This window comes from Rhinoraja longicauda, chromosome 2 (genome assembly GCF_053455715.1).
Source record: "Rhinoraja longicauda isolate Sanriku21f chromosome 2, sRhiLon1.1, whole genome shotgun sequence".
NCBI lineage: Eukaryota > Metazoa > Chordata > Chondrichthyes > Rajiformes > Arhynchobatidae > Rhinoraja > Rhinoraja longicauda.
In genome coordinates this window covers 3076486-3091911 of record NC_135954.1, presented here as the reverse complement: position 1 = coordinate 3091911, position 15426 = coordinate 3076486, and the positions used below count along the sequence as shown (strand labels likewise).

At 47.1% G+C, this 15426-nt stretch overlaps 1 protein-coding gene across 6 annotated transcripts in view; it reads right to left on the bottom strand.

Moving 5' to 3' along the window:
* dnajc13 (dnaJ homolog subfamily C member 13) overlaps positions 1-15426 on the bottom strand; it is a 187899-nt gene that overhangs the window by 134751 nt on the left and 37722 nt on the right. For all 6 annotated transcript variants that reach the window (XM_078413988.1, XM_078413962.1, XM_078413998.1 and 3 more), the window contains exons 4-6: positions 11370-11411; positions 8205-8405; positions 1584-1790 (exon numbers count right to left, since the gene is read on the bottom strand). In XM_078413988.1, coding sequence (XP_078270114.1) covers positions 1584-1790; positions 8205-8405; positions 11370-11411 — 450 coding nt within the window. The remainder of the gene's footprint in view (positions 1-1583; positions 1791-8204; positions 8406-11369; positions 11412-15426) is intronic.

Genomic DNA, 15426 nt, shown 5'->3' with positions numbered 1-15426 from the left:
ACTTGTCCAAGTGTTTTTTTTTCTTTTTAATGCTTATAAAGTATCTGCCTCAACTATTTCCTCTGGGTATATGTTCCATACACCCGCCACCCTCAGTGCAAAACTTGCCCCTCAGGTTTGTATTAAATCTTGCCACTCTCACCTGAAGCACATGTCCTCTTGTATTTAATTCCCCACCTCCTCATGATCTTACACATCTCTATAAGATCGCTCCTCAGCCTTTTGCGCTCGAAGGAATAAGGTCCTAGCCTGCCCAAGCTCTTCCTGTAGCTCAGGCCCTCGAGTCCTGGCAACATCCTTCTAAATCTTCTCTGCATTCTCGTGTGAGAAAGGAACTGCCGATCCTGGTTTGGAGTAACTCAGCGGGTCAGGCAGGGTCTCTGGAGAGAAGGAATGGGTGACGTTTCGGGTCTGAAGAAGGGCTACGATGCGAAACGTCACCTACTCTTTTTACCCCACAGATGCTGCCTGACCCGCTGAGTTACTCCAGCACTCTGTGAAACGTCACCTATCCATGTTCTCCACAGATGCTGCCTGACCCGCTGAGTTACTCCAGCACTCTGTGAAACGTCACCTATCCATGTTCTCCACAGATGCTGCCTGACCCGCTGAGTTACTCCAGCACTCTGTGAAACGTCACCTATCCGTGTTCTCCACAGATGCTGCCTGACCCGCTGAGTTACTCCAGCACTCTGTGAAACGTCACCTATCCATGTTCTCCACAGATGCTGCCTGACCCGCTGAGTTACTCCAGCACCCTGAGAATAGAAAATAGACAATAGGTGCAGGAGGAGGCCATTCGGCCCTTCGAGCCAGCACCGCCATTCAATGTGATCATGGTTAATCATTCTCAATCAGTACCCCGTTCCTGCCTTCTCCCCATAGCCCCTGACTCCGCTACACTTAAGAGCTCTATCCAGCTCTCTCTTGAATGCATTCAGAGAATTGGCCTCCACTGCCTTCTGAGGCAGAGAATTCCACAGATTCACAACTCTCTGACGGACAGACTTGTTCTGGACTCCCCCAACATTGGGAACATGTTTCCTGCCTCTAACGTGTCCAACCCCTTAATAATCTTATACGTTTCGATAAGATCTCCTCTCATCCTTCTAAATTCCAGTGTATACAAGCCTAGTCGCTCCAGTCTTTCAACATATGACAGTCCCGCCATTCCGGGAATTAACCTAGTAAACCTACGCTGCACGCCCTCAATAGCAAGAATATCCTTCCTCAAATTTGGAGACCAAAACTGCACACAGTACTCCAGGTGCGGTCTCACTAGGGCCCTGTACAACTGCAGAAGGACCTCTTTGCTCCTAAACTCAACTCCTCTTGTTATGAAGGCCAACATTCCATTGGCTTTCTTCACTGCTGCCTGACCCGCTGAGTTACTCCAGCACTCTGTGAAACGTCACCTATCCATGTTCTCCGGAGACGCTGCCTGACCCGCTGAGTTACTCCAGCACTCTGTGAAACGTCAGCTAATCCATGTTCTCCGGAGATGTTGCCTGGCCCGCTGAGTTACGCCAGCATTTTGTGTCTATCTTCTCTGCACTCTTAATGACATCTTGAAGGTGATGTACCTGGTGCCTTTGTGCGATTTTCTGTACGATGAATTCTGCCAGTGAGGTGATGGATTCGTCAGTGCTGTACTTCCCGAAGCGGTGACTGTGGTACAAGTCAAACTCAAACGGCTCCTTGCGGATGCGGAGGGAGATGCCGATGTAGTTGCCAGCGTGCTCAATTGCACTTCTGATGATTTCTTCCCTTTGTTCAGATGCAAAAAGGTGCTGGAATTACAAAAGGCATCGACTCAGAATAAATTACTGCAACAAAAATAGAAATGTACAAAATCATGAGAGGAATAGATGGGGTAGATGCAGGTGTCGGGTTAGGTGCTCTTACAGAGGTGTACAAAGTCACGAGACATTGGGTCAACGCAGAGCACTCTTGCCCAGAGTAGGGGAATCGAGGACCAGAGAACATATAAGATTATTAAAGGGTTGGGCACGTTAGAGGCAGGAAACATGTGCCCAATGTTGGGGGAGTCCAGAACCAGGGGCCACAGTTTAAGAATAAGGTAGGCCATTTAGAACTGAGATGAGGAAAAACTTTTTCAGTCAGAGAGTTGTAAATCTGTGGAATTCTCTGCCTCAGAAGGCAGTGGAGGCCAATTCTCTGAATGCATTCAAGAGAGAGCTAGATAGAGCTCAAGGATAGCTGAGTCAGGGGGTATGGGGAGAAGGCAGGAACGGGGTACTGATTGAGAATGATCAGCCATAGACAATGGACAATAGACAATAGGTGCAGGAGTAGGCCATTCAGCCCTTCGAGCCAGCACCGCCATTCAATGCGATCATGGCTGATCACTCTCAATCAGTACCCCGTTCTTGCCTTCTCCCCATACCCCCTCACTCCGCTATCCTTAAGAGCTCTATCCAGCTCTCTCTTGAAAGCATCCAACGAACTGGCCTCCACTGCCTTCTGAGGCAGAGAATTCCACACCTTCACCACTCTCTGACTGAAAAAGTTCTTCCTCATCTCCGTTCTAAATGGCCTACCCCTTATTCTTAAACTGTGGCCCCTTGTTCTGGACTCCCCCAACATTGGGAACATGTTTCCTGCCTCTAATGTGTCCAATCCCCTAATTATCTTATATGTTTCAATAAGATACCCCCTCATCCTTCTAAATTCCAGTGTATACAAGCCTAATTGCTCCAGCCTTTCAACATACGACAGTCCCGCCATTCCGGGAATTAACCTAGTGAACCTACGCTGCAAGCCCTCAATAGCAAGAATATCCTTCCTCAAATTTGGAGACCAAAACAGCACACAGTACTCCAGGTGCGGTCTCACCAGGGCCCGGTACAACTGTAGAAAGACCTCTTTGCTCCTATACTCAACTCCTCTTGTTATGAAGGCCAACATTCCATTGGCTTTCTTCACTGCCTGCTGTACCTGCATGCTTCCTTTCAGTGACTGATGCACTAGGACACCCAGATCTCGTTGAACTCCCCCTCCTCCTAACTTGACACCATTCAGATAATAATCTGCCTTTCTATTCTTACTTCCAAAGTGAATAACCTCACACTTATCTACATTAAACTGCCTCTGCCATGTATCCGCCCACTCACACAACCTGTCCAAGTCACCCTGCAGCCTTATTGCATCTTCCTCACAATTCACACTACCCCCCAGCTTAGTATCATCTGCAAATTTGCTAATGGTACTTTTAATCCCTTCATCTAAGTCATTAATGTATATCGTAAATAGCTGGGGTCCCAGCACCGAACCTTGCGGTACCCCACTGGTCACTGCCTGCCATTCCGAAAGGGACCCATTTATCCCCACTCTTTGCTTTCTGTCTGTCAACCATGATCACATTGAATGGTCTCCTCCTGCACCTATTGTCTATTGTCTATAACATAAGTTTAAGGTGAAGGGGAAAAGATTTAATAGAAATCTGAGGGGTAACTTTTTCACACAGAGGGTGGTGGGTGTATGGAACGAGCTGCCAGAGGAGGTAGTTGAGACTGGGAATATCCCGTTGTTTAAGAAACAGTTGGACAGGTACATGGATAGGACAGGTTTGGAGGGATGTGGACCAAGCGCAGGCAGGTGGGGACTAGTGTAGCTGGGGCATTGTTGGCCGGTGCGGGCGAGTTGGGCCGAAGGGCCTGTTTCCACACCGTATCACTCTGTGACTAAAAATTGCCCGCCGCCGGGACCAAGAAGCTGCACCAAAGGCCTGTCGGTCAGCGTAACCGGGAGGGAGCTGGAAACGTCGGACATGAGGAGCAAGGGCCGGTACCGGGGTGAACCGGGGTAAAGTCTCCAGGGTCTTCAAGGTCAGCTGCAGGAGGCTCGCCCCGGGACACAAAGATGGCCGGGCGAGGAGAGGAGAGGAGAGGACATCAGTTCGCGGGAACTGCTGCTGTACATCGAGCGCGCGGGCCAACTGGACTTTGAATAATGGCGCCGTAAATGGTGACGCAAAAGGAATTTCACTGTGCGGATGCTAATGTGACAAACAATGTACCATTGAAATAGCCCTTCATTGATCACGCAAGAGTAATCAATAATTTGCAGTTATATATAAATCCATAATATGGTTGATGTCACAGAGGTATTTATAGCTAACTGAGTCACAGAGGGAATCTTTAAAGTGGTGACAAGAAAAGCTTGGTCAGAGAGGAAGCATTCAATGAAGGAAGCAAAGTCACAGAGGAGACAAATAGATTTTTTAAAATCTAGTTTAGGTCAGAGATACATAGAAACATATAAACATAGAAAATAGGTGCAGGAGGAGACCATTTGGCCCTTCGAGGCAGCACCGCCATTCATCATGATCATGGCTGATCATCCACAATCAGTAACCCATGCCTGCCTTCTCCCCATACACCGTGATTCCACTCGCCCCTAGAGCTCCATCTAACTCTCTTTTAAATCCATCCAGTGATTTGGCCTCCACTGCCTTCTGTGGCAGAGAATTCTACAAATTCACAACTCTCTGAGTGAAAAAGTTTTTCTCATCTCAGTTTTAAATGGCCTCCCCTTTATTGTTAGACTGTGGCCTCTGGTTCTGGACTCCCCCAACATTGGGAACATTGTTCCTGCAATGACATACACAAGCTGTGCCCTGTAAATCTAAGATAATCTAACACTGCTATCTCGGGCTGGCTCCTGCTTGACCATTGCCCTTGTGATCGGTAACCTACAGAGGCTGAAGGTTGATTTGTAATTCGCATCCCTTTTAGCTTTTTTAAAAAAGATACAGCGCTGAAACAGGCCCTTCGGCCCACCGGGCCCGCACTGAATCGTGCTCCCTGCACCTTAACTATCCCTCACACACTCGCGACTATTTACAATTGGCTTGGTAAATGCAATAGGTGGTGCAGCGGTAGAGTTGTTGCCTTACAGCGAATGCAGCGCCGGAGACCCGGGTTCCATCCCGACTACGGGCGCCGTCTGTACGGAGTTTGTACGTTCTCCCCGTGACCTGCACGTGGTTTCTCAGAGATCTTCTGTTTCCTCCCACACTCCAAAGACGTACAGGTTTGTAGGTTAATTGGCTTGGTGTAAATGTAAAAATTGTCCCTAGTGGGTGTAGGATAGTGTTAGTGTGCGGGGATCGCTGGTCGGCGCGGACCCATTGGGTCGAAATGGCCTGTTTCCGTGCTGTATCTCTAAACTAAACTAAATAGACAATAGATAGACAATAGGTGCAGGAGGAGGCCATTCGGCCCTTCGAGCCAGCACCGCCATTCAATGTGATCATGGCTGATCATTCTCAATCAGTACCCCGTTCCTGCCTTCTCCCCATACCCCCTGACTCCGCTACCCTTAAGAGCTCTATCTAGCTCTCTCTTAAATGCATTCAGAGAATTGGCCTCCACTGCCTTCTGAGGCAGAGAATTCCACAGATTCACAACTCTCTGACTGAAAAAGTTTTTCCTCATCTCCGTTCTAAATGGCCTACCCCTTATTCTTAAACTGTGGCCCCTGGTTCTGGACTCCCCTAACATTGGGAACATGTTTCCTGCCTCTAACGTGTCCAACCCCTTAATAATCTTATATGTTTCGAAAAGATCCGCTCTCATCCTTCTAAATTCAAGTGTATACAAGCCTAGCCGCTCCAGTCTTTCAACATACGACAGTCCCGCCATTCCGGGAATTAACCTAGTGAACCTACGCTACACACCCTCAATAGCAAGAATTGCTATTGATTGATTGATTGATAAACTAAAATAGTTGAGTGTGTTAATATGCAGGAACTGCTGGTGGGCACGGCCTCGATGGGCCGAAGGGCCTGTTGCCACGCTGTATCTTTATCTCTAAACATCCATACCAAGCCAATTAACTTACAAACCTGTACGTCTTTGGAGTATGGAAGGAACCTGAAGATCTCAGAGAAAACCCACGCCGTCGCGGGGAGAAGGTACAAACTCCGTACAGACAGCACCCGTGGTCAGGATGGAACCCGGGTGTCCGGCGCTGTGAGGCAGCAACTCTATCGCTGTGCCACTGTATCGGCCCTTAATGAATCAACGTTACTTTTTTGCATATTTTTCATTTATTGTTCTTTATCATTCTACATCGTCGTCTATACCTCTCGTTTCCCTAATCCCTAACTAGTCTGAAGAAGGGTCTCGACGCAAAACATCACCCAGTCCTTCTCTCCAGAGATGTGGCCCACTGAGTTACTCCAGCACTCTGTGTCTGCTCCAAATAAGCTTGTGTAGGAAAGAACTGCAGATGCTGGTTTAAACCGAAGATAGACACAGAGTGCTGGAGTAACTCAGCGGTTCAGGCAGCAACTGTGGAGAGAAGGAATGGGTGACGTTTCACAGAGTGCTGGAGTAACTCAGCGGATCAGGCAGCATCTCTGGAGAAAAGGAATAGTTCATAGAAACATAGAAAATAGGTGCAGGAGGAGGCCATTCGGCCCTTCGAGCCAGCACCGCCATTCATTGTGATTATGGCTGATCATCCACAATCAGTAACCCGTACCTGCCTTCTCCCCATATCCCTTGATTCCGCTAGCCCCTAGAGCTCTATCTAACTCTCTTTTAAATTCATCCAGTGAATTGGCCTCCACTGCCTTCTGCGGCAGAGAATTCCACAAATTCACAACTCTCTGGGTGAAAAAGTTTCTTCTCACCTCAGTTTTAAATGGCCTCCCCTTTATTCTTAGTTCATTTTAGTTTATTGGACCGAGGTGCAGTGAGAAGCTTTGTGCCGTACGCTATCCAGTCAGCATACATACCCAGTCTATACCTGATTACAATCGATCCATGTTTGATTCTGTTTTGTAGTTTAGCACAATCCGCAGGCGTTGCCACTTTCATTTCACTGCACATCTTGTACGTGTATGTGACAAATAAACTTGACTTGACTTCCCTCTGGAAGGCGACTCCAGACTGTCAAAGCCATAACCCAACAATAAATGGGCAGAATTTTTCAAAATTCTTTATTTAAAAATTCAAAGCATGAGTAGACCAAGCTTTATGAAGGACTTCTGCCTCATGACGCCAGAGACTCAGGTTCCATCCTGATCTCGGCTGGTGTCTGTGCGGAGTTTGCACGTTCTCAATGGGTTTCCTTCAGTTTCTCCGTTTTCTTCACATCGCCAAGAGATGCGGAGGTGGGTTAATTGGCCCCTAGTGAGTAGGGAGTGGGGATAACATAGAACAAGTGTGAACGGGTGGGTGATCGATGGTGATCGTGGACTCGGTGGACTGAAGGGCCAATTTCCCTTCTGTATCTTTTAGTTGAGCTCAGTCTAGAGATACAGCATGGAAAAGGACCTTCGGCCCACTGAGTCCACGCCGACCAGCGATCATCTCATACACTGGTCCTGTCCCACACACTAGGAACAGTTTATAGAAGCCAATTAACCTACAAACAGGCACGTCTTTGGAGTGCAGAAAGAAACCGGAGCACCTGGAGAAAACCCACACAGGTCACGGGGAGAACGTGCAAACCTCTGTACAGACAGCCGCCGCAGTCAGGATGGAACCCGGGTCTCTGATGCCGCGAGGCAGCAACTCCACCGCTGCGCCACCGTGATGAGTTAGAGTCATAGAGTGATACAGTGTGGAAACAGGCCCTTCGGCCCAACTCGCCCACACTGGCCAACAATGTCCCAGCTACCCTAGTCCCACTTGCCTGCGGTTGGTCCATATCCCTCCAAACCTGTCCTATCCATGTACCTGTCCAACTGTTTCGTAAACGATGGGATAGTCCCAGCCTCAACTACCTCCTCTGGCAGCTTGTTCCATCACCCACCACCCTCTGTGTGGAAAAAGTTACCCCTTGGGTTCCTATTAAATCTCTTCCCCTTCACCTTGAACCTGTGTCCTCTGGTCCTCGATTCCCCTACTCTGGGCAAAAGACTGTGCATCTACCCGATCTATTCCTCTCATGATTTTGTACACCTCTATAAGATCACCCCTCCATGGAATAGAGACCCAGCCTGCTCAACCTCTCCCTGTAGCTCACACCCTTATGACCTTATGATCTTATGAACTGTCACTGTGCTCAGCAAAACAGGAGATGAAAGAGGCAGTGTGTTCCTAAGGTTCAATGGTGCTTTTACGCGCAGGGCAAAAGACTCTCCCATCCCGATCTATCCCTCTCATGATTTTGCACATGATTATGAGTTGAGTCTCTCGATTCTCAAACGATGAGTGACAAAAACTTACCAATCGGTTAAATCCTCCGTGAATTATGCAGAAGCCACCTTGATAATCTGACAGCTCAGCAAACCCTTCGACGTTTCTGTAGTCGTAGGAACAGGCGACTTTATTTGTTGTTGGGTCAATCTGATCTATTCCTCCTGGAGTAACCTCAAGGACCACCAGCTTTCTTGTATCTGTCCAGTGATGCTTGTAACAGTTGTAGCGCTGGAGAGGGAAAGCAGAGCAGTAACTCTGAATACAGATACAATGAACAGCAGGCACTGGTTTACAAATACACAGACAATAGACAAAAGGTGCAGGAGGAGGCCATTCGGCCCTTCGAGCCAGCACCGCCATTCACTGTGATCATGGCTGATCATCCACAATCAATACCCCGTTCCTGCCTTCTCCCCATACCCCCTGACTCCGCTATCTTTAAGAGCTCTATCTAACTCTCTCTTGAATGCATCCAGAGAATTGGCATCCACTGCCTTCTGAGGCAGAGAATTCCACAGATTTACAACTCTCTGAGTGAAAAAGTTTTTCCTCATCTCCGTTCTAAATGGCCTACCCCTTATTCTTAAACTGTGGCTGGACTCCCCCAACATCGGGAACATGTTTACTGCCTCTAGCGTGTCCAATCTGATTGAGAATGATCAGCCATGATCACATTGAATGGCGGTGCTGGCTCGAAGGTCCTGCACCTATTGTCTATCGTCTATAATCCCTTAATAATCTTATATTCTTCAAAAAGATCCCCTCTCATCCTTCTAAATTCCAGTGTATACAGAATGCTGGAGTAAGTAACTCAGCGGGTCAGGCAATATCCCTGGAGATTATATTCTGAGGAAATAGACCAGAATAAAAGGACGTTTCTTTAGAAAGGCTTCATATCTGAGGAAGGATGTGCTGGCTCTGGAGAGGGTCCAGAGGAGGTTTACAAGAACGATCCCAGGAATGAGTGGGTTAACATTGGGTGGGTGGGTTAACATTTAATGGCAATGGGCCTGTACTCGCTGGAGATTAGAAGAATAAGGGGGGGGGGGGATGACCTCATTGAAACTTACCAAATAGAGAAGGCCTGGATAGAGTGGATGTGGAGAGGATGTTTCCACTAGTGGGAGAGTCTAGGACCAGAGGGCACAGCCTCAGAATTAAAGGACGTACCATTAGAAAGGAGATGAGGAGGAATTTCTTTAATCAGAGGATGGTGAATCTGTAGGATTCTTTGCCACTGAAGGCTGTGGAGGCCACAAGTCAGTGGATCTTTTTATGACAGAGATAGATAGATTCTTGATTAGTGCGGGCGTCAGAGGTTATGGGGAGAAGGCAGGAGAATGGGGTTGAGAGGGAGAGATAGATCAGCCATGATTGAATGGCGGAGGAGACTTGATGGGCTAATTCCGTTCCTATCACTTGTGAACTTATCAATAGACAGGGGGAGCATTTTGTCTTTTTGCACCACTATTGCTTGTTTTTGTGTGTGTGTGTCTGTATGTATAAATATAAATATGTAACAGATATATGGATATAACTTTTTTCTTGCTTATCATATTGTTTACAGTGTACTATATTTGCAGAACCTGTTGTGTTGCAGCAAGAAAGAATGTCAGAGTCATACAGTGTGGAAACAGGCCCTTCGGCCCACCTTGCCCACACCGACCAACATGCCCCAGCTACACTAGTCCCACCTGCCTGCATTTGGCCCATATCCCTCCAAACCTGTCCTATCCATGTACCTGTACAACTGTTTCTTAAACAATGGGATAGTCCCAGCCTCAACTACCTCCTCTGGCAGTTTGTTCCACACACCCACCACCCTCTGTGTGAAAAAGTTACCCCTCGGATTCTTATTAAATTTTTTCCCCTTCACCTTGAACCTATGTCCTCTGGTCCTCGATTCCCCCACTCTGGGCAAGAGACTCTGTGCATCTACCCGATCTATTCCTCTCATGATTTTGTACACCTCTATAAGATCACCCCTCATCCTCCTGCGCTCCATGGAATAGAGACCCAGCCTGTTCAACCTCTCCCTGTAGCTCACTCCCTCTAGCCCTGGCAACATCCTCGTAAAAAAATGTAATTGTTCTATCTGGGACATATGGCAATAAAACTCCTTTGACTCTTGGTATGCACTGTGTAGCAATAAACAATTATGCGCTCATGTACAAGAGTGAGTCAAATTAAAACAAAATATTAACAGACAATAGACAATAGGTGCAGGAGGAGGCCATTCGGCCGTTCGAGCCAGCACCGCCATTCAATGTGATCATGGCTGATCATTCTCAATCAGTACTCCGTTCCTGCCTTCTCCCCAAACCCCCTGACTCCGCTATCCTTAAGAGCTCTATCCAGCTCTCTCTTGAATGCAAGAGACTCTGTGCATCTACCCAATTAACTAAATGACATCTACTAACATCAAATTTGTACCTCCTTCCCAAACTCACAACTCTTTTCATGCATCTGACTGCAATCCACACCCTTTCCTCATCGTTCCTTGGTCTTGCACTGTCATTTATACGCTTGCCATATTGGCGGCTGATGGGGGTAAGACTGCGATCGGGGCCTGTCTGGGACAGGTTGTAGTTTACACGTTCATAGATTCATCAGTTGTAGCAGCAGAATTAGGCCATTCGGCCCATCAAGCCTACCCCGCCATTCAATCATGGCTGATCCGTCTCTCACCCCTCTCCCCATTCCCCTGCCTTCTCCCCGTAAACCCCTGACACCCGTACTAATCAGGAGTCTTTCAATCTCCTCGTCAGTGGAATCATCTTCTCCACAACCGCCCTATCCAGGCCTACAAAGTTCTGTGTAGTCCAGAGATTATTTAGAGATTGTCGTGTTTCACAGCATGATAGCTGAAGTCAACTCAAGAAACAATATTGTCAGGGAAATAACATTCAGAGAAGAACTTTATTTATCCCAGGAGGGAATTTAGCCTGCCAACAGTCATGAAACACAAGATACATGAATCGTGAAATTAAAGTGACGCTATTAAGATGCCGTTTTATAAAAAAGTAACCCTGGAAGACTGAAAAATGTTTGACATTGTCATAGATACGGGAGATTTGAAATTGAGGTGATGAGTTAAATAATGGTATTTTTAAATGCTCAACTATAATTTATTCAGGGGCATTAAGAATTCATCATAGCAAAGAGTCCTTAAGGGAATAGCTGGTGATTTACCTTTCCAGTGATTTTTCCCTCCGAAAACTCGGTCCGGAACCGCTGCAGAAATGAAAAGAAAGTTCATAAAATATCTCGCAAATGAAATATAGACGTCAATTTATTTTTCACAACCAGACAAAATATCCGATGAAAGCGATACAATGAATAGTTGACGGATGTTGGGGGAGTCCAGAACCAGGGGCCACAGTTTAAAAATAAGGGGTAGGCCATTTAGAACGGAGATGAGGAAAAACTTTTTCAGTCAGAGAGTTGTGAATCTGTGGAATTCTCTGACTCAGAAGGCAGTGGAGGCCAATTCTCTGAATGCATTCAAGAGAGAGCTAGATAGAGCTCTTAAGGATAGCGGAGTCAGGGGGTATGGGGAGAAGGCAGGAACGGGGTACTGATTGTGGATGATCAGCCATGATCACGGTGAATGGCGGTGCTGGCTCGAAGGGCTGAAAGGCCTCCTCCTGCACCTATTGTCAAATCCCACGCCGACTACTGATCAAGTATTCACACTAGTTATCCCACATTGCACTAGGTTTTGCCCCAAACATCTCCTTTGAAGGTCTTGATTTTTTGATTTAGAGATACAGCGCAGAAACAGGCCCTTTGGCCCACCGGGTCCGCGCCGCCCAGCGATCCCCGCACATTAACACTATCCTACACACACTAGGGACAATTTATTTTATTTTTTACATTTGCCCAGGTAATTAACCTACATACCATTTCTTCTTTAAAAAAATCTTGCCCGGAACAAAGTATTGAGTGTTTGGAAGGCACTGCTGTGGAGGCAGTGAAGGCATTGAAGGTGGAGGCAGATATGATAGTGGCATTTAAGAGACTTTTGGATAGGCACATGGATACGCAGGGAAGAGGGATATGGGTCACATGCAGGCAGCACCCGTGGTCAGGATGGAACCCGGGACTCTGGCATTGTAAGGCAGCAATTCTACCGCCGCGCCACCCTGCCGCCATTAGACAAGGGGTTCAGGAAATGACAGACACAAAACAGACCGGAAAACTCAATGCTAGCATTTATTTCAAGAGGGTTTGGAGACAAAAGCAGGGATGTGATGCTGAGGCTCTATAAGGCGCTGGTCAGGCCCCATTTGGAATATTGTGAGCAGTTTTGGGCCCCATATCTGAGGAAGGATGTGCTGGCTCTGGAGAGGGTCCAGAGGAGGTTTACGAGAATGATCCCAGGAATGAGTGGGTTAACGTATGATGAGCGTGTGTCGGCACTGGGCCTGTACTCGCTGGAGTTTAGAAGGATGAGGGGGACCTCATTGAAACTTACCCTATAGTGAAAGGCTTAGATGGAGTGGATGTGGAGAGGATGTTTCCACTAGTGGGAGAGTCTAGGGCCAGAGGCCTCAGAATTAAAGGATGGTCTTTTAGGAAGGAGATGAGGAGAAATTTCTTTAGTCAGAGGGCGGTGAATCTATGGAATTATTTGCCACAGACGGCTATAGAGGCAGGCAGTGGATATTTTTAAGGCAGAGATAGATAGATTCTTGATTAGTGCGAGCGTCAGAGGTTATGGGGAGAAGGCAGGGGAATGGGATTAGGAGGGAGAGATAGATCAGCCATGATTGAATGGCTGGGTAGACTTGATGGGCCGAATGGCCTAATTCTACTCCTGTCACTTATGACCTTATGAGCAGAAGAATAGGAGACGTAGAAATACAGTCAAAGTTTGGATAGACGGAAAGAATAACACGGTTTTCATTTTGAGTAGACATAACAGACAGATTGAGGGAAATCAAGGACAGTGTACAAGAACTGTGGATGTCATTGGGCAAGACGGGCTGGGAAAGGAAGATCATTTGCTAACGATGGTCCCGTTATCTCAGCAGACACCTCAGAAGCTACTGCTGATAATCCAGTCAGACATTGTTTAGTTTAGAGATACAGCGCGGAAACAGGCCCTTTCGGCCCACCGGGTCCGCGCCGACCAGCGATCCCCGCACACACACACACACTATCCTACACCCACTAGGGACATTTTTTTACATTTATCAAGCCAATTAACCTACAAACCTGCACGTTTTTGGAGTGTGGGAGGAAACCAAAGATCTCGGAGAAAGCCCACGCAGGTCACGGGGAGAACGTTCAAACTCCGTACTGACAGTGCCCGCAGTCGGGATGGAACCCAGGTCTCCGGCGCTGCATTCGCTGTAAGGCAGCAACTCTACTGCTGCGCCACCGTGACCGCCCTTAAGAAACGGTGCCTGAATCTGGTTGATGCCCATAAACACATCCGGCAACCTCTGCTGTGGACTTCCAAACTATCCCCCCTCAAAAAAAAAGCACATCGCTGTCAAGAAATAGATCAAAAGAGGTCTTTAATGGTCCTCGCAACATGGTGAAAGGGTTCAGAAGATTTACAAGGACGTTGCCAGGACTCGTGGGCCTGAGCTATAGGGAGAGGTTGAGCAGGCGAGGACTTTATTCCTTGGAACGCTGGAGGATGAGGTGTGATCTTACAGGAGTGTCTATAATCATCAGTGATATAGACCAGAGCAGGGGGGGAAATCGAGAACCAGAGGACATAGGTTTAAGGCGAGGGGGGGAAAGATTTAATGGGAACCCGAGGGGATAACCTTTTTTTTTCACACAAAGGGTGGGTGGGTGTATGGAAAGAGCTACCCAAGGAGGTAGTTGAGGTAGGTTCTATCGCAACATTTAAAAAACAGTTGGACAGGTACATGGACAGGGTAGGCTTAGAGGGAAATGGGCTAAACGCAGGCAGGATGGACTAGTGTCGATGAGGAGTGTTTGTCATCGTTGGCAAGTTGGGCCGAAGGGCCTGTTTCCACACTGTCTGCTTTCTGGATGGCTGGACATTCAATTATAATGGTGAATTCTCAAAGACAGTAACCAAGTTGTTAATTAAAAAAATAAAAAAAACATTTTAGAAGAGGCCAAAATATCGCGAGATAAAAATCAAAATTCATTATATAATTCAAATTATGGAGAATGAGTCCAGCATTAGAATGGAGGCACAATCAAAGATACCAGAAGAGCAAGATGGACCGCTCCGTTAAAATCGCCTATACTGAAGTGTAGTACGCAAAGGAGCGTAATGTCCGCCATTTTAGTAAGCAGAACCCTGCCGTTCGCTCTGCCTCTCACAGTGTAATCAGTGTGTTGGGGGAACAGTGTGTGTGATGATACCATTAAAATGCAGAATATATCTCATCTATCAATTCACAGATTTTTGTTATTTTTCTTTTTAAATGTTTCTGCAAGTTTCTGCCTACTAAAATGGCGCCGTGACCGACTACGGTTTTTAGGGTCGAGTGGTCTATCTTGCTCCCCTAGTATCTTTGGGCACAATGGAGAATGAGTCCAGCATTAGAATGTGTAAGAAAATAACTGCAGATGCTGGTACAAATCGAAGGTATTTATTTCACAAAATGCTGGAGTAACTCAGCAGGTCAGGCAGCATCTCAGGAGAGAAGGAATGCTGCCTGACCTGCTGAATTACTCCAGCATTTTGTGAAATAAATACCAGCATTAGAATGGGTGCACAAGGATCTAAAGATGTTGGAATCTTCAGCAAAACTATGATCTATTGTTTAAATCAAAGTGCTGAAGGAACTCAGCAGGTCACGCAGCATCCGTGGAGCGAATGGACAGACGATGTTTCGGGTCAGGTCTGAACAAGAGTCCCGACCCAAAATGTCCCGTGTCCATTCTACCCACAGATGCTGCCTGACCCGCCGAGTTCCTCCAGCATTGTTTTGCTAAAGTTCGTGTTCGTACGGGATAGGAGCAGTCTACTCTGCCATTCAATCGCGGCTGATCTATCTCTCCCCCCCCCCAACCCCATTCTCCTGCCTTCTCCCCGTAACCCCTGACACCCGCACTGCTCAAGATTCCAGCATCTGTGTTTTTGTGCGTCTCAAATCAAGAACTGTTTTGTTAATGTTCAAGTAGAAATGCTTCACTAATTTCCCCTGGGTAGATATAATGGGGTTGGTTACGAGGCAGAGCGCTGTATCACTGACACAACACTCCCAAAATTGCAAGGATGACTGAGTTCCTTCGTTTCAACAACACGACA